Raw genomic sequence first — 23,789 nt, 5'->3', positions numbered from 1 at the left:
CTGGGTCAACAAGATTTGCTGATGAAGGTTTTGCTTTCTTATAATTAATGGTTGTGAAAATAAATTGGTAACAGAACATTTCAGTTATAGGACTGCCATTATTTGTATGTCTGATCAGAATGTGTAAGGTGATAGACTAGTATGGTGGACCTGATGACTCAATGCAGCTAGCTGGTTAGCTCAGTCACTACTGCCAGTGACTTTAGACTGGGTGGTGGGTGTTCAAATCCCAGGATGGGCAATTATGTTACAATTTGATCAACAGGATCTGGAGAAGAAGAAAAAAACAAATAAACAAAAAAATGGATATGAAAAGTATTTGTATCAGTAGTTACAAGGAATTGTATTTTGCACCATTATTGGTAAGTGTTATCAGGAAGTATGTCCCTGGTGACACAGGATCCATGCTTTCAACAATCCTGAAGAACTCTTCCTTCCAAAAACGGTTCTCTGGATCAAAATACACTCAACAAAAATATAAACGCAACACTTTTGTTTTTGCTCCCATTTTTCATGAGATGGACTTAAAGATCTAAAATTCATTCCAGATACACAATATTACCATTTCTCTCAAACATTGTTCACAAATCAGTCTAAATGTGTGATAGTGAGCACTTCTGCTTTGCTGAGATAATCCATCCCACCTCACAGGTGTGCCACATCAAGATGCTGATCTGACATCATGATTAGTGCACAGGTGTGCCTTAGACTGTCCACAATAAAAGGCCACCCAGAAATGTGCATTTTTTTGCTTTATTGGGGGTCTGGGGACTCAGAACCAGTCAGTATCTGGTGTGACCACCATTTGCCTCATGCAGTGCAACACATCTTCTTCGCATAGAGTTTATCAGATTGTCAATTGTGGCCTGTGGAATGTTGGTCCACTCCTCTTCAATGGCTGTGCGAAGTTGCTGGATATTAGTGGGAACTGGTACACGCTGTCGTATACGCCGGTCAAGCACATCCCAAACATGCTCAATGGGTGACATGTCCGGTGAGTATGCTGGCCATGCAAGAACTGGGACATTTTCAGCTTCCAAGAATTGTGTACAGATCCTTGCAACATGGGGCCGTGCATTATCTTGCTGAAACATGAGGTGATGTTCATGGATGTATGGCACAACAATGAGCCTCAGGATCTCATCACGGTATCTCTGTGCATTCAAAATGCCATCAATAAAATGCACCTGTGTTCTTCGTCCATAACAGATGCCTGCCCATACCATAACCCCACCACCACCATGGGCCACTCGATCCACAACATTGACATCAGCAAAGCGCTCACCCACACGACGCCACACACGCTGTCTGCCATCTGCCCTGAACAATGTAAACCGAGATTCATCCGTGAAGAGAACACCTCTCCAACGTGCCAGACGCCATCGAATGTGAGCATTTGCCCACTCAAGTCTGTTACGGCGACGAGCTGGAGTCAGGTCAAGACCCCGATGAGGACGACGAGCATGCAGTTGAGCTTCCCTGAGACGGTTTCTGACAGTTTGTGCAGAAATTGTTTGGTTATGCAAACCAATTGTTTCAGCAGCTGTCTGAGTGGCTGGTCTCAGACGATCTTGGAGGTGAACCTGCTGGATGTGGAGGTCCTGGGCTGGTGTGGTTACACGTGGTCTGCGGTTGTGACGCCTTTGGAGACGGCTTATGGTGGAGAAATGAACATTCAATGCACGAGCAACAGATCTGGTTGACATTCCTGCTGTCAGCAAGCCAATTGCACGCTCCCTCAATGCTTGTGGCATCTGTGGCATTTTGCTGTGAGACAAAACTGCACATTTCAGAGTGGCCTTTTATTGTGGGCAGTATAGGGTACACCTGTGCACTAATGATGTCAGATCAGCATCTTGATGTGGCACACCTGTGAGGTGGGATGGATTATCTCAGCAAAGCAGAAGTGCTCACTATCACACATTTAGACTGATTTGTGAACAATGTTTGAGAGAAATGGTAATATTGTGTATCTGGAATGAATTTTAGATCTTTAAGTCCATCTCATGAAAAATGGGAGCAAAAACAAAAGTGTTGCGTTTATATTTTTGTTGAGTGTAGTTCTTACTGGAACCCTTAGCGTTACCAAGAACCCTTTGAAACCTTTTATTCTGGAAAGGGGTTTTAAAGGGTTCTCTCAATCAAAATGGTTCTTACTGGAACCATTAGTGTTACCAAGAACCCTTGAAAAACCCTTTCTTCGGGAAAAGGTTTTTCAGACGCAAATGGTTCCAGGTAGAACCTCAGCCCTTGTAGAAGAACCCTATTGGAACCCTTATTTCTAAGAGTGTACTTCCACAGGGTCAAGGGTCGGCCCACCCTCCAGTTTGTCTCTACCAGTGAGGTAAATAGACATTTTGGCTTCTCCAATTAAAAAGTTTAGGAGTTGGCACTTTGCTTTTTCTGTTTTTTTTAAACCTTACTCCACAAATAAAAACAGGAGCAGTAAACAAGACACCAACCAGACTAAAAACACGGGTTAAAACATTAAAAATCTCTGCCAATCTCCTGCACTCAGTAAACACATGAAAAAAAATTCAGTCAACCTGCAGAATCGGCACTCGTTTAAAATACCACAATTAAAAACAGATAAAAAGGCATTAGTTGCGATGGCACCATGTAAAATCCTCCACTGGAGATCTCCGGTTCTCTTCTTTAGAGGAGGTTTGTATAAAGTTCTCCACTGTGGGCTCAGCCCGCCCAGCCTCTCAGTCCACACACACTCTGCTCTGTCACACAGCCACGTTTTGTGGATAGTTTTTACGCAGCTTGTATACAGAATCTTTTTGTCGGCTTTATGCAGGCTCAGTTTTTCCCCAACTTTTTGTTTCAGCAGGGGGCCGTTGAGCTCCGTGAACCCAGGGCTCAGGTGGACCTCTGGGTACGGGTCTGTAGGGTCAGGCTCAGCTTCTCCCCTGCTGCGTTTGAGGAGAAGGACTCTCTCCTTCTCTGTCAGCCTTCCCCTCCAGAGCTCCAGACTCCTCTGCACCAGGCGGACAGAGCGCACCCCCAGCACCGAGCTCAGAGCCTGGCCATCCGAGAGCGCCGGTCCTGCTGCATCTACCAGCTGACTCAGGCAGACGACTGCACAGCGTCCCCATCAGCCCAGGCACGGTGCTGCAGCATACATCCAGCCTGGCACCACAGATTAGAAGCTCCTTTAACAACTAGTACACAGAGAGTCACACTTCTCACTTCTTTTACATTTAAACAGTGTCCAGGAATTAAAAGCACCCTGATAAAAAGGAGGTAACCCACCCAGCTTTAAGAATTTAAAATCAGTTAAAAACAGAGCATTATCCAGCCCCAGGTTATTGACACGCCTGAGTATGCAGCTGGCCACGTTCCTCCACACCAGCTCTTCAGGTCCAGTCAGATATCTCTGAATGAACTGGAGCCTGAAGGTGGCTGTTCTGCTAGCCAGGTTGACCAGGCCCTGGCCCCCCTCATCTCTGGATAAAAACAACACAGACTGTGGAATCCAATGCATTTTATTCCACAAAAAGTTTACCATTTTTGCCTGAATTTGTGCAATGAGACCTGGTGGAGGGTCCAGACAGGCTAACCGGTGCCATAAGAGAGTGGCCACCAGGTTGTTTAGGACTAGGACCCTCCCTCTAAATGACATTTGCGCGTGGAGCCACCTCCACTTGGTTAGTCTGCTGTCAATTTTTTCGATGACGTTTTCCAAGTTTCTCTTTACAATGTCACGGTTTCCTAAGTGAATGCCAAGATATTTTATTTGAGGGAGAACAGGGAGGCTCTCACGCCACTCACCAACAGCAAGGGCCTCACTCTTCCTCCAGTTCACCCTCGCAGCCGACAAGGCAGAAAACTTCTCGATTATTAAGTTTAAAACACACACATCCTGCTGGTCTTTGATAAAAACAACAACATCATCAGCGTAAGCAGATAAAACAACGCTACTGTTAAAACCAGGTAAAATCAGGCCTTGAACAGATGTTCTTATCTTTTGTAGGAGGGGTTCCAGGGAGCACACAAGCCACCATTAAACTTCAGCACACTCTCAATGTCACTGTACAGCACCTTGATCTTGGCTATGAGACCAGCGCTGAACCCAAACCTCTCCATGACCTGCAAGCTTCCCAGGTCTCCCATCAATCTATAAAAGGAGAATTCTAGGCGGATCCTGCAGCGGACTTTGCAGCGCCACACTGAGGACGCCTCTACAACCGCTTGGCCTTCCATCTTGTTTCTCCTTGAGATATAGATCGCCATCTTTGCTTCTCCCACGATAAAATTCAGGAGTTGCCACATGGCCTTCTTTTCTTTCTTGTATCCCGCCCCATAAATAAACATTGTGGTGGTTAAAGTTTGATTTAAAAGTTTAAAAACACGTGTCAATAGATTAAAAAACGCTGAGAGCCTCCCACACTCACTAAAAATGTGGAAGGTTGTCTCCCTTATTCCACAAAAGGGGCACTGGTTGGACACAGCAGGGTTAAAAACGGATGTAAAAGCATTGGATGCAATGGCACCATGGAGAACCCTCCATTGCAGGTCTCCTGTCCTCTTTTTCAGGGGGGGCTTGTACAGTACTCTCCACTGCGGAGTAGCCTCCCCCAACCTGTCTGTCCATGCACAGGGTGCTCTGCCCCCCAAAGTTTTCTTATTTAACGCCTGCACACAAGCTCTATAGAGAGTCTTTCTACTAACTGTGTGCAGGCTGAACGTTGTCCCACCAGAGGACCCTCCTGTTCAGTCTGTGGGCTTTGCTGGATTCCGGGGGGGGGGGGGGGGGGGGGGTCTGTAGGGTCCGGCTCCTCCCCTCTGCCGAATTCCCTAAGGAGCCTTTTCTCCGATATTGTCAATTTGTCCCTCCAGAGCTGCAGCAGCCTCTGGACCACCCTGCGGGACTGGAGGCCCAGCACACGTCCCACGCCCTCCGAGTCCATGAGGGCCGGCCCTGCAGCGAGGACCAAGCTCCGCAGGTCCACCGTCCTGGCCTGGAGCAGCACTGCCATCAGCCCAGGTGTAGCTCCACTGGAGATGTCCAGCCTGGCTCTGTGAATCAGGGGTTCATTTAGCAGCCAAAACAGAGAGTTGGAGCTTACTTTTTCCCTGCAGCTTTTGAAAAAGGCCCACACCTTAAAAAGACTCTGATAAAAAGGAGGAAACCCATTAAAATGTAGAAGTTTAAAATCAGTAAAAAACAGAGCAGTATCCAGTCCCAGATTACTCACCCCTCTGAAGATGCAGCTGGCCACAGCCCTCCACACTAGGTCTGCTGGACCAGCCATGTACCTTTGAAGGAACAGCAGCCTAAATGCTGCCGTCCTGCTGGCTAGGTGGCTGAGGCCCTGCCCCCCCTCCTCTCTCGGTAAAAACAACTCCCCCTGTGGCACCCAGTGTAAGCCGTCCCAAAGAAAATGTACAATTCTTTCCTGGATCTTTGTTAAAAAGAGGTTTTTTCAAGTCACTTGCACAAAATTTCTCCATAATAAAGTAAGTTTTGGCAGCTTTCTTATTACTGATGTTCTTGATTGTGGCAGTATAACAGTGCAGTTCATGTTTAAAGGGTACGATGTTCGGATTAGATTTGGCCCATTTGTTTTTGTGGATGTGAAATTTCCCCAAACTCAAGACTAACTGACAGAAAAAGCACAGGTCTTTGTCTTGGTCATCATAATAAATAAAAATATGTTTTTCCTGGAAATTAATCATTCTTCCTGTTTTCTCTTGCACAAAGTATTGAACATCATTCCAAAAAGTTTTACTGTAGGCGCAATGATAAAATAAGTGAGAAATGTCATCTTCAAGTCCACAAAAATCACATGCATATTCAATGTCTAATTTAAATCTTTCAAGGGTTTTCTTTGCAGGGTAGATTTGATGTAAAATTTTAAACGAGATTTCTTTCACCTTATTATTGAGACAGAATTTTTCACCAACCAACCATGCTTTATTCCAGTTAATTTCTCCAAATTGTGCTGCAGACCATTTAGTTTGACCTCTAGGTAGGATCTTGGTTTGTAAGCAGCTTCTCAAAAATCTGTTAGAGCAGGGTCTTTTTGTAATATCAACTCCGCCCACAAAAATATCACAAGTATAATTTCCTGGAACATTCTTTCAGTCCCTTTAAGAAGCTGAAGCACACCCTGAGGTAATGCATCAAAAACCACAGCATATTGTTTCGGTGTGACTGGGAATTTAAATTTTAACAAAAATTCTTCATGAGAAAGTAAGAAGCCATGGTCATTAATAAGTTGGTCAACTAATAAAATGTTATGCTCCATCCAGTCCTTGTAAAACAGTGATTGTTTTTTGTAAAGGATGTCCTCACACCCAAATATGTCACAGTTTGTTTGATGGGAATATCATTCAGTTCTGACAGATCACAATGTTTAAGGGGAAACAGCATAGATTTATTAAGGTTCATTGTCAACCCAGAAACCTCAGAAAACTCTCTGATACATTGCACAGCTGTGACAAGTTCATTTTGGTTGGACAAAAAAATTGCTGTGTCATCCGCTAACTGGGCCAATTTGAATTCTCTACCTACGGCTCTTATACCCTGAAAGTTGCTTTTTTAAATATGTGTTGCCATGACCTGTGTGACCAGCAAAAACAAGAAAGGACTTAGTGGGCAACCTTGTCTAATTCCCCGACTAATATTAAATCTTGGTGTTGTGCCATTTGTTATCTTAAATTAACTATAACTTCCTTCATAAAGTGTTTGAACTGCCCTCAGAAATCTATTTCCAAAACCAAAACATTGAATAACTTCAAACATAAACTGGTGATTAACCGTATAAAATGCTTTATAGAAGTCCACAAATAGAATAAAACTTTCATCAGGTATAAATTCATTATAGTCTATCATGTCCAAAATCAAACGAATATTGTTTACAATATTTCTCCCTGGCATAAACCCAGATTGCTCCTCATCTATAATATCATCTACTCCTATTTTTAATCTTTTAGCAAAGATGAGGGCAAACAGCTTTGCATCATTATTCAATAAACTAATCGGTCTCCAGTTTTCAATGTTTAATTTATCTTTTTTTGGTTTTGGAATTAGTTTTATCATTCCCTGTCTTAAAGTGTGGGGCAGTTCTTCTTTATCTAGAGCCTCTTCAAATAGACCAACTAAAAATGGAGCCATTGCTTGTTTAAAGCATTTATAAAATTCCCCTATTATCCCATCATTCCCTGGAGCTTTATTATCCTTGAGGGAATCAATACAATTTTGCACCTCTGTTATAGTTATTTTCTGATCACATATTACTTGGAGGTCATCATCTATTCTTCTAATATTTGGTTGTATGGTCTGAAGGAATAGTGACATTTTATCTTCATTCAACAGGTTAGCCAAGTACAGCTTTTCATAAAAATTTGCAACATATTGGGAAATTAGTTTTCCATTTTCACACACAGTATCGTTAATTTTAAGTTTGCAGAGAGAAGATATTTCATAATTGCTTTTCTCTAGATTAAAGAAATATTTGGTGCATTTTTCCCCCTGTTCAAGCCATTTCCTCCTGGATCTGATGAAGGCCCCTCTAGCTTTTCCCTCATAAAATTTGTCTAATTCAGTTTGTAAATAAGCCAATTGTTCTACTTCGGTGCTGGTTGGGTCCGTTTTCTCAGATAATGGTATCATTTGGGTGACAAGTTGAAGTTCTTTTTCTTTATTATATCTGCTGATTTTTCTGCTTAGTCTTATAGCTAACTTTCTTATTTCATATTTCATTAGTTCCCAGTATAATCCAAAATTCTTTAGCAGATTTGCTTGACTCCAACATTTGTCAATAATTTTTTGGGTTTCCTTTACTAATTCCTTATTTTGCAGCAGCGTTTTATTTAATTTCCAATAATCTCCATTCACCCTCTGCCTGTCTGATCCAAGATGGAATTGAATTGATATAGCGTTGTGATCTGTAAGTATTGTGGGTTCTATTTTGATTAAGTCTACCTTGTTTTCTAATTCAGCTGAAATTAACCAAAAATCTATGCGAGATTGGCGGGATCTATCCTTATTGCTCCATGTGAATACTTTTTCCTGTGGGTATCTGTGTCTCCATATATCAGTCAAGTTCACTCTGTGGCAAATATTTTCCAATTCAGTTGTCTGTTTGGCTTTTGGAGGCCATCTGTCCACACTATCATCAAACACTGTGTTGAAATCTCCACCCTATAAAATCTCTGCTGAGGGAAACAATGTCAGCCATTGATTTATCTTATTTTCTAATGTTGAAAAAATTATGTTATTGAGGAGTTTACTGTTAAACATATATTAATCAAAATAACAGGCGATTGGTTGACATCTACCAACATAATGATCCATCTGCCATCTTTATCCGTATCATACTCCATACTATCTATACTATCATACCGGGCAGCCCACGGCCACGCGAAGCCACAATTACGCACCGCGAACCCGGACCACTGCTCCGCCCGGAGAACCGTAAACCCTCGGACGCATTGCGGGGATTCCCTCCGGTAAATAGACACATGAACACCGCCGAATATTCGGGCCTCATGCCCTCAGAGCTGGGTGAAAAGCCCTTGGACCGCAGACCAATCCACACATGCGGACTCTCCGTCGGACTCAAAACTCTAAGACGCGCCGCCCGAAATACTGCCCGTAAAAAGGCAATCGAACCGGGACGAATTGTCGGGACTCATGCCCTCAGACCTGGGTGAAAAGCGCTTGGACCTCACGCAAACACCGGGCAGCCCACGGGCCCGCAAACCCACAATTAAGCACCGCAAACCCGGACCTCTGCTCCGTCTGTAGTTCCAGCGGGGACTATCTCGGTCTCCACAGACGCTCGTTCACGTTCTGCCCTTTGAGCATCCCTCTCGTGCAATTCTTCCTCTGTATATTCAGGCTCTTACAGGTACGGTTGGGTTTGGGTGGAAAAAAACTCCTCATCAGAGTCTTCAAAAGTTTCAGTATATTCTCCAAAAGTGTCCATTTGAAGATGAGATGAGATTGAAGAAACTAGCACTGCAGGCTACTCTGCGTCTGTAGCAATGACAGCAGGTAAACAAACTATTATGGAGAAAGGAAGGAAGCTGCTTTGTCTCTTGTTGGTAAGTCAGAAACTAATTGTAGATTTGGGTTTAGGAATTGTGTGACTAAAGCTAGTTGTAACATTTAGTCTTGTGTTGATAACTTGTTGTTTAAATTATTGTGAAGCTGTCTATGCTAAGTGAGTAATCAGCTAGTTTCAGCCAGCTCAGCTGTAGTCAATAGAGTTGATTGGAGGGAGGGGTCACAGTCAGTACTTGCGGTAAACTGAGCACTTAAAAGGCTGTCACTACAGCGTCAGCTCCTTCCCAGCGTCCCCAAGACGAACAGGGCGAGGAGGAGGAACTGGGCTCCTCATCTCACCCAGGTGGTCCTACCAGGTCCTTCCTCTGGACCACCTACCCCGATCTACACTTGAATTCCACGCCGTCTCTGTTCCACCGTTCCTTTCAAGCTCAACATCATAGTCTCTCGCTCCTGCGGCCCATACGGCGTTCTCCTGCGATGCCTGCTGAAGCGCCCTCCTCTCCGCCGCAAACTGCGGTCGAGTGCCCCGCTACCTCATCCAGACCACCTGTTGCCACCACACAATCCGTGTCCAAGGTAGTCACCGGCCACGCCCCCTTGTGCTCCCCTGATTCATCAAGGTCTCCCAAGCTTCTTAACCCAAAACTAGCTGTTTACAATGACAACCTGGGAACAGAAAAACCAGAACTCTTAATAATTGGTGACTCAATCATTAGATTTGTCCAACTTCCTGGTGCTATCACCTACTGTCTCTCAGGTGGCAAGACAGCTGATTTTATTGAGCTTATCCCTGTGCTTCTCGACCTCCATCCTTCCATCAACACTGTGATAGCTCACACTGGCACAAACGATGTCATGTCTCGGCAATCATCAAAACTACATGCTGAGCTAGAGTCCCTGTCCTTCACAATTGAGAGCCTGGGGAGGCGGTGTGTCCTGTCTGGGCCCACTCCCACCCTGCATGGCAGCACGGAACGCTTCAGCCGTCTCTTCAACCTGCACCTGTGGATGCAGAATTTCTCTTCTGCAACTGGCCTGGGGTTTATCAGCCACTTTGACTCTTTCTGGTCCAGGCATGATTTATTTAAATCTGATGGGCTGCATCCTAACAGGAAGGGATCAAGGAGGCTGATCAAAAATTATATTTATTTTGTTGCCTTCTGCTCTAATTGACATCCTTCCCAGCAGGTCCCCATCCAGCTCTCTTGCCCAGCCTCATTTTGCTCCGCCCTGGACCATGCGGGCCCTGCTGGTGCTAGTATTAGTGCTTGTTCCAGCTCTACTGCCAGCTCCAGTTTTAACTCTGCAAACAGCTTCTCTATCCCTGTTAGAATTTCTGAGAGGCAGTGTGTTAGTTCTAAAGTACGCTCTCCCCACAGGTCCAGCCTTGTTGCAGTTAATATTACCTCTCCAACCTCCGTCACAAACTCAGCCTACTTCTGCTTACTTAATGTCAGATCTCTCTCCAACAAGTCTTTTATCTGTCAGGATTTTATTTCTACACACAATACTGATTTCTTTCTCATTACTGAGTCATGGCTAAATCCTGATGACTGTGCCCCCCTCATTGAATCTTCTCCTCCTGACTACTCATTTTTCCACCAGCCTAGAGTGACAGGCAGAGGAGGGGGGCTCGCTGTTATCCATAGAAGTGCATTCAACTGCTCTCCCATCTCGCTGGGCGCCTTCTCCAGCTTTGAGTGTCTCAGTTTCTTTTTAAAAAATGAACTCCCAATTTTATGTGTCTTAATCTACAGGCCCCCAAATCCACTGCTGGTTTTTTACAGGAATTTTCGGATCTGTTATCTCTCATTATGTCACAACACGACAGAGTTCTGATTTTAGGGGATTTTAATATCCACGTCTGCTGTCCATCTGCCTCCTCGTTCACCTCTGATTTTATTACTCTTATAAACTCTTTTAATTTGACTCAATCTGTAAAGCAACCAAGCCATGTTAAAGGTCACACCCTGGATCTTGTCCTCTCCCACGGGTTCTGTCTGGATGGTGTTTCTCTGACTGACTTTGTGGCCTCTGATCACAATGCAGTTCTTTTCCAGATCCCCCACCTCTCTCCAGTCCCTAAACCCACCTCATATATCCGCTCTCGTCCTCTTAGCTCACTCTCTGCTCCAACCTTCTGCCATGCCTTTACTTCAATGCGTGGCAACCATCTACAACCCCCTCTCTCTGTAGATAAACTGGTCAGTGATTTCAACAACTCCTGCACTACTATTTTAGATTCCATTGCACCCGTAAGAAATAAAAAGAAGACTACCTCTTCATGCCCATGGTTGAGTGAAGATCTCAAGCGTTTAAAGAGACAGTGCAGGAAGGCAGAGCGGAAATGGAAACAGGACAAGCACAGTGGCTCCCTCATCTCCCTTAAAGGTCTCATGTCCTCATATCAGCGTGCTGTCAAAGTGGCTAGGAACTCGTATTTTGCAAATTTGATTGCCAGTCAGGGCCATAATCCCAGGGTACTTTTTAAAACCATTCACTCTGTGACCCAACCTGCACCCAGCCAGTTTCCTGATCCCTCCCCAGAGAAATGTGAGGAATTTCTTCATCATTTTGTAAATAAGGTTGTACAGATCCGACAGCAGTTTGACACCACTCTTAGAGAAACTGACACAATCTCTTACCTCCACTCTCCTTTAACCAATTTTAATGAAATCTCCCTGTCCTCTCTGGAGCACATAGTTACTGCATCGAGATCTTCCACCTGCCTCTCAGACTGTTTGCCCACCTGGTTTTTAAAATATGTGTTTCAGACGGTTGGTCCCGATCTCTTAGCCATTGTTAACCTATCTCTGTCAACTGGCATTTTTTCATCCTGTTTTAAACATGCCCTGGTCTATCCACTTTTAAAAAGGCCCACTTTGGATGCCTCAGTTTTAAACAATTTTAGACCGATCTCCAAGTTGCCATTTTTATCAAAGGTTTTAGAAAAAGTTGTCTCTACACAGCTGCTCGCCTTTTTAGATAATAATGACTTGTTTGAAAAGTTCCAATCAGGCTTTCGCTCACGGCACAGTACTGAAACTGCTCTTATTAAGGTCACAAATGACCTGTTGCTTGCGGCTGATTCAGGGCTGTGTTCAGTCTTAATTTTACTTGACCTCAGCTCTGCCTTTGATACGGTGGACCATGTTATTTTAATAAACCGTCTGGAACATTTTATCGGCATCAGTGGTGTGGCGCTTGACTGGTTCAAGTCTTATTTATCAAACAGGTCCTTCTCTGTGACTCTTGGTGATGTCTGTTCCTCGCATGCTCCCCTGTTTTGTGGGGTCCCCCAGGGGTCAATTCTGGGGCCCTTGCTTTTTTCTATTTACATGCTACCCCTGGGGAGAATCATTCAAAGGCACAACATAAACTTTCATTTATATGCGGATGACACCCAGTTATATGTTCCACTAAAACCTGGCTCTTCAGATGTTTCCCACATTCTCTCATGCCTAACAGACGTAAAGACATGGATGTCAAACAACTTTCTCCAGCTAAATGAATCAAAAACAGAAGTAATCCTTTTCACTCCATCCAGCTCTAGCACCTCCATTCCCGACAGTCTCCCCTCTACTCTCTGTATCCAGAATGAGGCTCGCAACCTTGGTGTCATTTTTGACTCACAGCTATCATTTGACTCACAAGTAACCAAGGTAGTACAATCCTGTTTCGGGCAGCTAAGACAGCTAATGAGGATCCGCTCCTTCCTCTGTCCCGCTGACCTGGAGAAGGTTGTCCATGCTTTTATATCATCTAGACTTGATTACTGCAACGCTCTGTATGCTGGGATCAGTAAAGGAAACATCCGTAGACTGCAACTTATTCAGAATGCAGCTGCCAGGCTTTTAACAGGTAGTAAGAGAAGTGACCACATAACTCCAACCCTTGCCACTCTCCATTGGCTGCCCGTGAGTTTAAGAATTGATTTTAAGATTTTACTAATTGTTTTTAAAGCCCTGAATGGTGAGGCCCCTGCCTACATCCGTGATTTGCTTTTACCATACGAGCCTGACCGCTGCCTGAGATCCGCCGGTGCTGCCCTGCTTACGGTTCCAAGGTCCCGTCTTGTCACCAAAGGTGACCGGGCCTTTGCTGTCCATGCTCCACAGCTGTGGAACACCCTGCCCGGCGATCTCAGGCAGGCGAGCTCAGTGGCTTCTTTTAAATCTCTTCTTAAAACTCACTTTTATCGATTAGCCTTCTCTTAATTTTTTTAAATTTTGTTTTATCATTATTGTATGATTACTTTGTTGTGGGTGGGTGATTTTATAATTTGAAGTCCAATTTTATTTCTCAGGTGGTTTTATTATGTTGTTGCCAGGAAATTGCATTTGACCTGTTTTATTTCTGTTGTTATTGTACAGCACCTTGTAACTTGTTTTTGAAAGGTGCTATATAAATAAAGTTTATTATTATTATAGTGATCTATCGCCCACCCGGTCCTCTCGGTGACTTTTTGGATGAGATGGATGCCCTCCTGAGCTGCTCCCCTGATGATGGCACACCACTCGTCGTCCTCGGTGACTTCAACATCCACCCGGGAAAGCTGCATTCATCTGAATTCATTGACTTCTTTTCCGCATTTGAGCTTACACTCTCCCCCTCTCCACCAACTCACCGGGCCGGGAACCAACTTGACCTTGTCTTCACAAGATCCTGTGGCATCTCGGCACTCTCTGTTACCCCGCTCACCGTGTCCGACCACCACTTTGTGACTTTCTCCCTCCCCATGAAGCCCACCACATCCCTCCCCTCTACGCCTCGAATGGTCACCAGCCGCCGCAACCTGAAAGCCCTCACTCCCTCCGCTCTATCCTCAACTGTTATCTCCTCGCTACCATCCTCAGAACAGTTCTCATTAATGCCTACTGAGGAAGCCTCCTCCATCCTGATGTCCTCACTCTCCTCTTCTTTGGACACTCTCTGTCCCCCAATCTCACGACCTGCGCGATCATCTCCCTCCCCTCCCTGGCTGTCTGAACCTCTACGAACCAACAGATCATTGTTGCCAGCGTCAGAGAGAAAATGGAAGAAAGCGGGCCAGCACGAAGACCTTGCTCACTACCACCACCTCCTCTCTGACTTCACCTCAACTGTTTCGGCAGCTAAATCTGCCTTCTACCTGGCAAAGATCAACTCTTCTGCCTCCAACCCCAGGAAACTCTTCTCCATGTTCTCCTCCCTCCTCACCCCTCCTACCCCTCCCCCCTTCCTCCCTTACTGCCGATGACTTTGCAACTTACTTTACCAAGAAAGTAAATGACATCAGCTCCTCATTCACGCCTATTCCCTCCCAGAAGACATCTCCCCCAACTCTCAACTCTGATGGTCTAACCAGCTTTAGCCCCCTCACCTCTGAAGACGTTCACGCACTTGTTACATCTAACCGTGCCACCACCCGATTCCCTCCTCTCTTCTCCAGGACATCTCACACGACATCTTGCCATTCCTCACCATCCTGATCAACTCCTCCCTCACCTCAGGTGTCATTCCAGCGGATTTTAAGACAGCTACCGTGAAGCCTCTCCTTAAAAAACCCACCCTAGACGCTACTGACATCCAAAGCTACAGACCTGTATCTCTTCTTTCATTCCTCTCTTAAACCTTGGAACGTGCCGCCTACAACCAAATGTCATCCTATCTCTCGCAGAACAACCTCCTAGACCCTAATCAATCAGGATTCAGGACTGCTCACTCCACTGAGACGGCCCTCCTCACAGTGACCGAGTCCCTGCAAGACGCCAGAGCCTCATCCCACTCATCCGTTCTCATTCTCCTCGACCTATCTGCTGCATTCGACACAGTCAACCACCAAATCCTCCTCTCCACTCTGGCTGAACTTGGCATAACTGACTCTGCTCTCACCTGGTTTACATCATACCTGACAGATCGCACCTTTCAGGTCACATGGAATGGCTCTATGTCCAAACCCTATTCTCTGGACATGGGTGTCCTTCAAGGCTCAGTATTAGGACCGCTTCTGTTCTCACTATACACCTGATCACTAGGTTCTGTTAACACATCGCATGGATTCTCCTACCATTGCTACGCAGATGACACCCAGCTGTTCCTCTCTTTTCCCCCGACCTCTGACACTCACATTGCAACTCGCATCTCGGACTGTCTGGCTGACATCTCTGTCTGGACAACTGCACATCACCTCAAGCTTAACCTGAATAAAACCGAACTCCTCTTCATCCCAGGGAAAGACTGCCCTCACATGGACCTGTCGGTCACTGTCGAGGGCATCACAGTATTGCCGTCGTCAACTGCGAGGAACCTGGGTGTATCCTCGATGACCAACTATCCTGCACCTCCAACATCACTGCTGTGACCCGATCCTGCAGATTTGCCCTCTACAATATCCACAGGATTCGGACCTTCCTCACAAAAGATGCAACGCAACTCCTGGTCCAAACACTGGTCATCTCCCGCCTTGACTACTGCAACTCTCTCCTGGCCGGACTCCCGGCCTCTGCGATTAAACCATTGCAGCGTATCCAGAACGCCTTATCTTCAATCTACCCAAATTCTCCCATGTGACCCCCCTCCTCCGTGACCTCCACTGGCTCCCTGTTGCAGCACGCATCCAATTCAAGCAGATGACACTGGCCTTCAGGGCCATCAATGGAACGGCACCCATCTACCTTCAAACACTGGTCAAACCTCATGCCCCGAAGCGAGCACTTCGCTCCTCTACTTCAGCTGGCCGGCTGGTACCACCATCACTGAAATCAAACAAATGTCACTCAGCAAAGTCCAGACTCTTCTCTGTTCTGACGCCTCAGTGGTGGAACGAACTCCCGACCAATGTCAGGACAGCAGAGTCATTCGCCATCTTCCGAAAAAGGCTCAAGACAATGATACGTTGTGGTTTCTTTGTTTCCTTCTTTTGACAAATGTACTTATTGTAAGTCGCTTTGGACAAAAGCGTCTGCTAAATTACCTAAATGTAAATGTAAATGTATTACAGAACTTGTAACTTATAAGTGCTAGGTGATATCACTCCGCCGCTGCCATAGCCTACTAGGAAGTATGACACGCTGCTGCTGCTGCTGAGACATAAATCCGTAAAATGCAAGGTTGGTTTTATTTCAAACATTCTATCAACACATATGTACATCGATAGTCTGCCGTTACAATGGATTTGCCTCGGGTGCACTGTGGAGTGGGCAAGACTGTTTTTAATGCCATGCTAGCTAAGAACGATTGACTTGCGCTAGCCATAGCATAAGCGAACTAGGCAACTAGAAGAAATTAATGAAATGTTGGTGTTGGCGTTGACGTCTCGAACACACCGTCTCACTTGGAAAATAGGTCTTATGTCCAAAATTCTGAACTATCCCTTTAAGTCCTCCAGGATCTTTATTCCTCTTGCTTTGAGAAGCTTCGATGTTCTGGCATCCTTCCAGATCTTATCTCGATGGGATCGTGACAGAAAGTGTACTATGACGCGACGGGTGGCGTGCTCGTGTCCAGAGCGAGGTCCCACTCTGTGCACGATATCCACCGTAAGAGCCAGCTGGTCCACGATGTCAGGGGAGATTTTGCCAAACAGATCAATGATGATTTTCTTTATATCCTCCTCTCAGGTATCCCGGCTACACGAAGGTTCCACCGTCTCGAATAGGCATCCATGTCATTGAATTTGTCCCTGAGCTCCGTGCTAACTTTCCCCAGGGTTGAGGCTTCGGCCTGGAGAGTGCTCACCTGGCCAGAGATGTCTTCCATCCGTCCCCACAGAGCCTCCAGGGAGTCAGTGACATTTTTCGTTGTTTTAGTGTTTTCTTTAACTGCATCTTCCAGGGTTTGGAGACGCTTAAGAGACTCAATTTGTCTCTTCTCAATTCTCTCAAGGATGCTTAACGATATCAGGTCAGAGTCCTCCACCTCATCACTCTGCGTTTTTTTGCTCTTCTTGGATTTTGGAACTTCAGGTAGCTGCTCCGAAGTCGGTTCACTTCCCTCTGCAATAAGGGTATCTATGACCTCAAGTTGGTCAATCAGGCAATTTTGTGCATAGTAGTGCATCGTATTAAAGTTTCTTTTGTCCATTACCTTCCGTGTGATGAATCTTGCCTTAGACCGGTATCCCAGCTCGAGGCAGAAAAGTTTGTAACGCACGTGGGGGAGGCGTTCCTCCGCGGCTTTGTCTTACGGCCAGTGTTGGGAGTAACGCGTTACAAAAGTAATGCATTACTGTAATGCATTACGTTTTGCTGTAACGCGGTAATGTAAGGCATTACAAAAAAAAAACTGGTAATATTTTACTCAGTACAAATCTCAGTAACGCGCGTTACAATGCATTTTAAACCCAAATCAATCATCAATTGACTCTACATTCGCGATCGCGAGATGGGCATACGCTCCACTTTTGGAAAAGTGTGAAAGCCGGTCCGTGTAACTCTACACTATATGTTAATAAATCGCTGTTAGCAGGCTCCATGAGCTGGACACCGACTCACGGAGCGGCTCCCGGTCGGTCAGAGCGCAGCCGACCCCATCAGTCACACCGAGGATCAACAGCTGAGGGGCGGCGGCAAAGAGGCGGAGGCTCCGATTCTCCCCGTCGGTTTTGAACCGCTTTTATGTCCGCGTCATAACGCTTTTGGTGCGAGTTTAAAACAGTAGGTTTACTTTAAAACGCAAGCGTCGGACGCTGTCACAGCGGTTATGAACAGTGTTTTAGAGCTCCCCCTAAATGTCTCAGGTAGGCTTTCAGGTAATTTCGCAGCATAACACAGCGCCTTCCGGGTCATTAAAAAAGACGTACGGACAATCTGGAATGAAAAATGGCCCTGTTATTTCATCCCCGAATCCCATTCATGAACACAATAACTAATATCAGTTAACGAGTCGTTTTCCGTTTTTAAAACGAATAACGGGTAATACATGTCATTTTCCGTTTTTCGTTCTTTTATTTTGAAGCGAAAAACATCACATCCTGCTGTGTAATGAGTTGCATTGAACACAAGAAGATCTATTGAGAACATAAAATCCATATTTCCTTTTATTTTGGCGAAAAGTAATGCAAAAGTAATGTAAAAGTAGTGTAATGCCTTACAATTCAAAGACAGTAATATTGTAATGTAACTAATTACTTTGAAATGACAGTAACAAGTAATAAATAATGCATTACGCTTTTGAAGTAACTTGCTCAACACTGCTTACGGCTTCCTTAAAGTCTCTCCTTTCAATACCTGAGCAGGTTTAAATGAGGCCTCAGTATCGCAGCTTTTTTCTAGAGAGGTAAAGGCTTTTTAACGTTTTTTGTTTTTTTTTAAGTTTTTCTGGTCATATTGCAGTGCCACTAGGACCACTGTCTTAGGATGTCATCTGTCCACGCATTTCACCACAAGCGACGTTTGTGTCATTGTCTCCGATACGTTAACCTCGGAAGCATAACTTGGGCTTTAGCAGCCGACTTTTAATTTTAATTTTCGTTTGTGTAGGATTGTTTGATTGTCTTATCCTATAACAATGTTTGATTGTGTTATCCTATAACATAATTGAATGTAAAACTAGATCCTGTTCTACATACTCCAGCTCAGTAGGTGGCGGTATGCACCTTTAAAGATGGTATTGCAATCCGCCGGAAAACCCAAAAAAGACAGAAAGAAAGGAGAAGCCGTGACGTCATGACGTTGGTGAACTTCCTGTAAACGCAGGGTCCGTTCCGCAAATCGTCCGCTGTTCTGGTTTAGAAGGCCAAATAGCGACACACCGGTGAGTTGAAAACCAATAACATTAATAAATTGTAATTGTTTACAAATCTCCTGTAAGTAACACAGCGTACTCCATTAAGTATTATGCTTATGGGGTGTTGAAAAGATTAGCATTATCCTTGATTCACCTCACGCGACCTTTGTGCTAAAGTCCTTGACAGCATCTATGTGTTGTTACTCGGCTAGCTAAGGTTGATCTCAGCGTCGCCATAAGCCTTAACTTTCCACAAACTAGCCCAAGTCAACTACTGCTGGCTGTGCCTGAGTAGCTCTGACGTGAACATCAGTGTTCACCAACGGCATTGTGTGTGTGCTTCGGTGGCTGCTCTGGCTAACGTTAGCTACACAATGTCAAGTGTTGCCGTTACAAGACGTTACAGCACCTCGGTGTGTGTTTGTCACGCAGACGTTAGCAGCTGAAAGACAGCGACCGGGCAGGACAGGTCGCCTTCGTGTTTATCGGTGTTGCGTGACTGTTTTTGCTGGTTATCCCCACAACGGGCGATTCGTGCTCGCGGCAATGTCACGACGTGCGCGCCCCCAGAAACGACGTGCACGTCTGGGCCTTGGTCGTGCACGTCTGAATCTTTGTACCGCGTCTGAAATCAATTGGCTACTGTGTAATACATAGTCGTCCATAGGTGTACAAGCTCAGCATGTGTGAATAATATACTACGTCACTTCCTGGCAGCGTCCTTGCTAAGGGAGCTAGCATTGTGGGATATTTATGTCTGAGTAGTGTCCAGTGATTGCATACTGTAATATTTAACCGAAAATTAATTTAATTTGCTTCCTGGCTCCATGCTATAGTCTGGGATCTGTATACGCTTGGGGCTTTTCAGATATGATTGTTGTAATTATTTCACTCATAGTAGCACTATTTGAGGATTTTACAAAGACAGTGTTAGTAGTTTTTACATAATGCTCTTTTTTTCAGTTCTCTTCCAGGAAAGTGAACTTATTATCCTGATAATAGAAATTCACCATGATTCACTTACTCTGAGTGTTTTTTATTGTGATCTACCATTAAAAAACGCTATATCGTTCACATCCCTAGCCCCTTCACAGTATATTTAGTTTGCGCGTCCTCTGGCATTTTGGACGATAATGCAAACTGTGCATTGAGTGTAAACGTCTTTGTGCATGTATTGCATTGTGCCACGGTGCCTTAAGCTTAACCATGACAGTAATGTTAAAAATTCCCCTCGTATTTTAATCTCGAACTTGGCAATGTCATCGTTTACTCTTAATCAACCTTCAGTAAGTTGCAAAGATACAGAAAGATGAAACGACTCTGTAAGTTCACTATTGTAAATTGCAGTGTGACCAAAACCACTTGGTCCATCAGTGGTCTGCTCCTGGTTGTACTGCAACACTTCTTTTAACCAGGAGGAAGCCATTCAGGGCTCAACATTAATGCTTGCCGGGGCCAAGTATACTCTGTGTTTGGAGCAGGGGCCAATATTGAGTATAAATCTACGATTAGGAGAGCCGCATTGCTGCTTTCTCGTTGCTGATCCCTGATCATGCTACATTCATTGAGCTACTCAATGTTAGCTGTTTGCAGCCAGTTGGCAGCACAGTCGTGCTTGGCTCCATAATGGCGCTAACAGCACAGTAGCATTTAGAACATTTAACTTAGTCAGACATATCGGCCAGTGATGTTGTAATTCATTCCCATGTATGCTGCTCAGTGTTATAGCAGAGACGGACTCTTCTGGTGACAGCACAGGGTCTCTCCCTCCATTTTTAAAAATAAATATACCGTAATGTTTTGATACAGTCATTATTTTGGACCTGATCCTCAAAGGTGTGTGTGTGTGTGTGTGTGTGTGTGTGTGTGTGTGTGTGTGTGTGTGTGTGTGTGTGTGTGTGTGTGTGTGTGTGTGTGTGTGTGTGTGTGTGTGTGTGTGTGTGTGTGTGTGTGTGTGTGTGTGTGTGTGTGTGTGTGTGTGTGTGTGTGTGTGTGTGTGTGTGTGTGTGTGTGTGAGATTTCAGCTTCAAAGACGTGATGGCTGCAACGTTGCGTTTACTTTACGCCGTGTCAAGGCCAGGTGAGAGTTTGAAAAATGAGTCAACAAAAGTTGTGAAATCTGCCATTAATATGAACCTCATCAGATTACAAAACGTGATCTGCCTGCAGTGCACACATCAGGCACGGCATGTGTATCAGTTCATGTATGTTGGATGTACTATCTTACTGACAATGCTCTTTTTAATGTATTCCACTTTTCAGGCACTTTTGTGGCCAGCCAGAATCTAGTGAGGTCCTTCAGTGTGTCCACACAAAGGGAAGGATTCAGTAAGTACCTGAATACTTCCCTGATTGTAACGCAATCGCAGCTCATGTGTTGTGTGTTATCATCGATGTGTCTCCTTGAAGGGCTTTCAGTGGCCTGTTTGTGTGTGCAGAGTACGTGAATGCCCAAGTGATCCCGACGGACATGAAGTCCATCACAGACCGAGCTGCTCAGACGCTGCTGTGGACGGAGCTCTTCAGAGGTCAGCTGACCACCAATCATTTTCCTTTGTTACTAGCTTCATAAGGATTTTGGTGCACGTATGCAGTAAATGTCATCAAATACATCTCTAGCTCACGATTTTTAAAATGTTCCCCAATGATTGTGTTGTGATGTCAGGTCTGGGCATGACCATGAGCTACCTGTTGAGGGAGCCCGCCACTATCAACTACCCGTTTGAGAAGGGGCCACTGTCCCCTCGCTTCAGAGGAGAACACGCACTGCGCAGGTGAGGATGACCACTCATCACCCACTCTGTGCATTGTGGGTCATTGAATGAAAATAGGAGATGCATTGTGATGTCTGTCACATTGATTTAAACAATGAACAACCACCCAGAAACAACACCTCACTGTTTGGAGCCACTCACTTAATGCTATCAGATTATATAGAAGTCATTTAGCATATCGGTTGATAGTGACCACAGCTCAACATTACAGTTTGTAATATAACATGGGCCCTTAGAGCAAACCAACACCAAGTCTCTGTAATGATGTCACTCCAGGTATCCTTCAGGAGAGGAGCGCTGCATCGCTTGCAAGCTGTGTGAAGCTATCTGCCCTGCACAGGTACACACACACACACACACACACACACACACACACAAACTAGACGTGGCTTGGCTTGTCTGTTTTTTCAATATGAACAAAGCAACTACTTTGGCTATGTGTGTTTAAACCAGGGCTATTCAACTAGAGTGTTCAGGGGGGGCACACTTCGGAAACCTAAAGAACCAGGAAACAGACAATTTCTGAATCAAACTTTTTGCTCATTTGTGTTGTTGATTTCAATTTCTGACATACACTCCAGATATTACACATATTTTTCTTCAAAACATAAGAAAATAGAGATCTTTGCTTTTCACCCTGGGCACCAAATATGAGGGATACTGAAGCATATTGTAGTTTAAAATACATTTCCTGCATTTCTACACCACCTAAACGTTTGGATAAAATAGCCACCTGCACTAGTGTTGATGCATCAACAAAGTATGTATCAAGAAGGATTTATTGACAGAAAACAGAGCGCACACGTAACCATAGTAACTCACTGCCACTCCTCCATGCATGTGCAAGTGTAAGAGGAGAGGTAGAGATGCTCACTTAGATGACTTTGATCAGCATGCTCCGTCCGTCCGTACGTGTCACTGTTCTCAATGATGTCAGGTGTGAATAAATATTGGCATTTATATTCAATGTGAATACAACACAAGCAGATGATAGAAAAGTCCTGAGCTCCGTCCGTGTGTCTCTTCATCTCCACCGATGTGTGTCTCCAGGCCATCACCATCGAAGCAGAGACTCGTGCTGACGGCAGCAGGAGGACGACTCGCTACGACATCGACATGACCAAATGCATCTACTGCGGCTTCTGTCAGGAGGCGTGTCCTGTGGACGCCATCGTAGAGGTGCGTGTTTGGTCCTGATGATGTATGACACACACGGTGCCTGCAGGGCCTCAGCATGTTTCGACATAAGGATGTGATGATGTGATTTTGTGTGTGATGGTCCCTGTCTTTACCTCTGTCATCTCCTCTCTTCTCTCTTCCATCAATCTCTCCATCCTCCCTCTTTCCTTCCTTCTTCAGGGTCCTAACTTTGAGTTTTCCACTGAAACCCATGAAGAACTGCTCTACAACAAGGAGAAGCTCCTCAACAATGGAGACAAGTGGGAGGCAGAGATAGCTGCCAACATACAAGCCGATTACCTCTACCGATAGACCCCCACACACACACACACACACACACACACACACACACACACACACATACATACGTCCATACTGTATATACTGCAAAACGACAGACTCAGCTGTGGATGTGCTTCAAGGGTGAATTTGGTTTTGCTGATGCATCTCGTATTTCATACTAAAGCATAACCAACACAAAGTGTTCTGGTTACAGTGTCATCCCCTTCACATATGGTGAATATACTTTGATATGTTTATGATTTTTGCCATGTAATTGTTTGGATTACATATTTATTGTGGCTGTCTGTGTGATGAGAGTCCAGCAGTCCAGCTGCCTCAGCATGCTGCAGTCCTCCATGTGCTTGTTCCTGGATGTGATTGAGTCCCGCTGTGGCAGTGGCAGCACTGTAAACCGACGCCACATGGCAGCATTCAGATGTCCCACAAAAGTATACATGGGTTATTGTTATTATCTTGGAGGTCAGTGCAGAGTTTTATGGTCTGTGTACTGTTTCCACCTTGACTCAAGAAATAAAATCCTGGGAGAATCACTGTGTGTGTGTGTGTGTGTGTGTGTGTGTGTGTGTGTGTGTGTGTGTGTGTGTGTGTGTGTGTGTGTGTGTGTGTGTGTGTGTGTGTGTGTGTGTGTGTGTGTGTGTGTGTGTGTGTGTGTGTGTGTGTGTGTGTGTGTGTGTGTGTGTGTGTGTGTGTGTGTGTGTGTGTGTGTGTGTGTGTGTGTGTGTGTGTGTGTGTGTGTGTGTGTGTGTGTGTGTGTGTGTGTGTGTGTGTGTGTGTGTGTGTGTGTGTGTGTGTGTGTGTGT

At 45.0% G+C, this 23,789-nt stretch overlaps 1 protein-coding gene across 3 annotated transcripts in view; it reads left to right on the top strand.

Moving 5' to 3' along the window:
- Window positions 1-23,521, top strand: part of ndufs8a (NADH:ubiquinone oxidoreductase core subunit S8a) — a 172,637-nt gene extending 149,116 nt beyond the window's left edge. The window contains exons 1-8 of one of the 3 annotated variants that reach the window (XM_084004999.1): window positions 18,654-18,760; window positions 20,758-20,813; window positions 20,996-21,061; window positions 21,172-21,261; window positions 21,399-21,507; window positions 21,784-21,847; window positions 22,558-22,686; window positions 22,867-23,521. In XM_084004999.1, the coding sequence (XP_083861125.1) occupies window positions 20,771-20,813; window positions 20,996-21,061; window positions 21,172-21,261; window positions 21,399-21,507; window positions 21,784-21,847; window positions 22,558-22,686; window positions 22,867-22,998 (633 nt within the window). In that variant the 5' untranslated portion in view covers window positions 18,654-18,760; window positions 20,758-20,770 and the 3' untranslated portion in view covers window positions 22,999-23,521. Of the gene's footprint in view, window positions 1-18,653; window positions 18,761-20,750; window positions 20,814-20,995; window positions 21,062-21,171; window positions 21,262-21,398; window positions 21,508-21,783; window positions 21,848-22,557; window positions 22,687-22,866 lie in introns of those variants that run through there. The other 2 variants (XM_084005000.1, XM_084005001.1) reach the window with 2 other exon arrangements.
- The last annotated feature ends 268 nt before the right edge of the window (window positions 23,522-23,789 follow it).

Source organism: Eutrigla gurnardus (genome assembly GCF_963514095.1).
Source record: "Eutrigla gurnardus genome assembly, chromosome: 3".
Lineage (NCBI taxonomy): Eukaryota > Metazoa > Chordata > Actinopteri > Perciformes > Triglidae > Eutrigla > Eutrigla gurnardus.
Note: the sequence above shows the minus strand (reverse complement) of the source record. Positions and strands in the feature narration are given on the sequence as shown.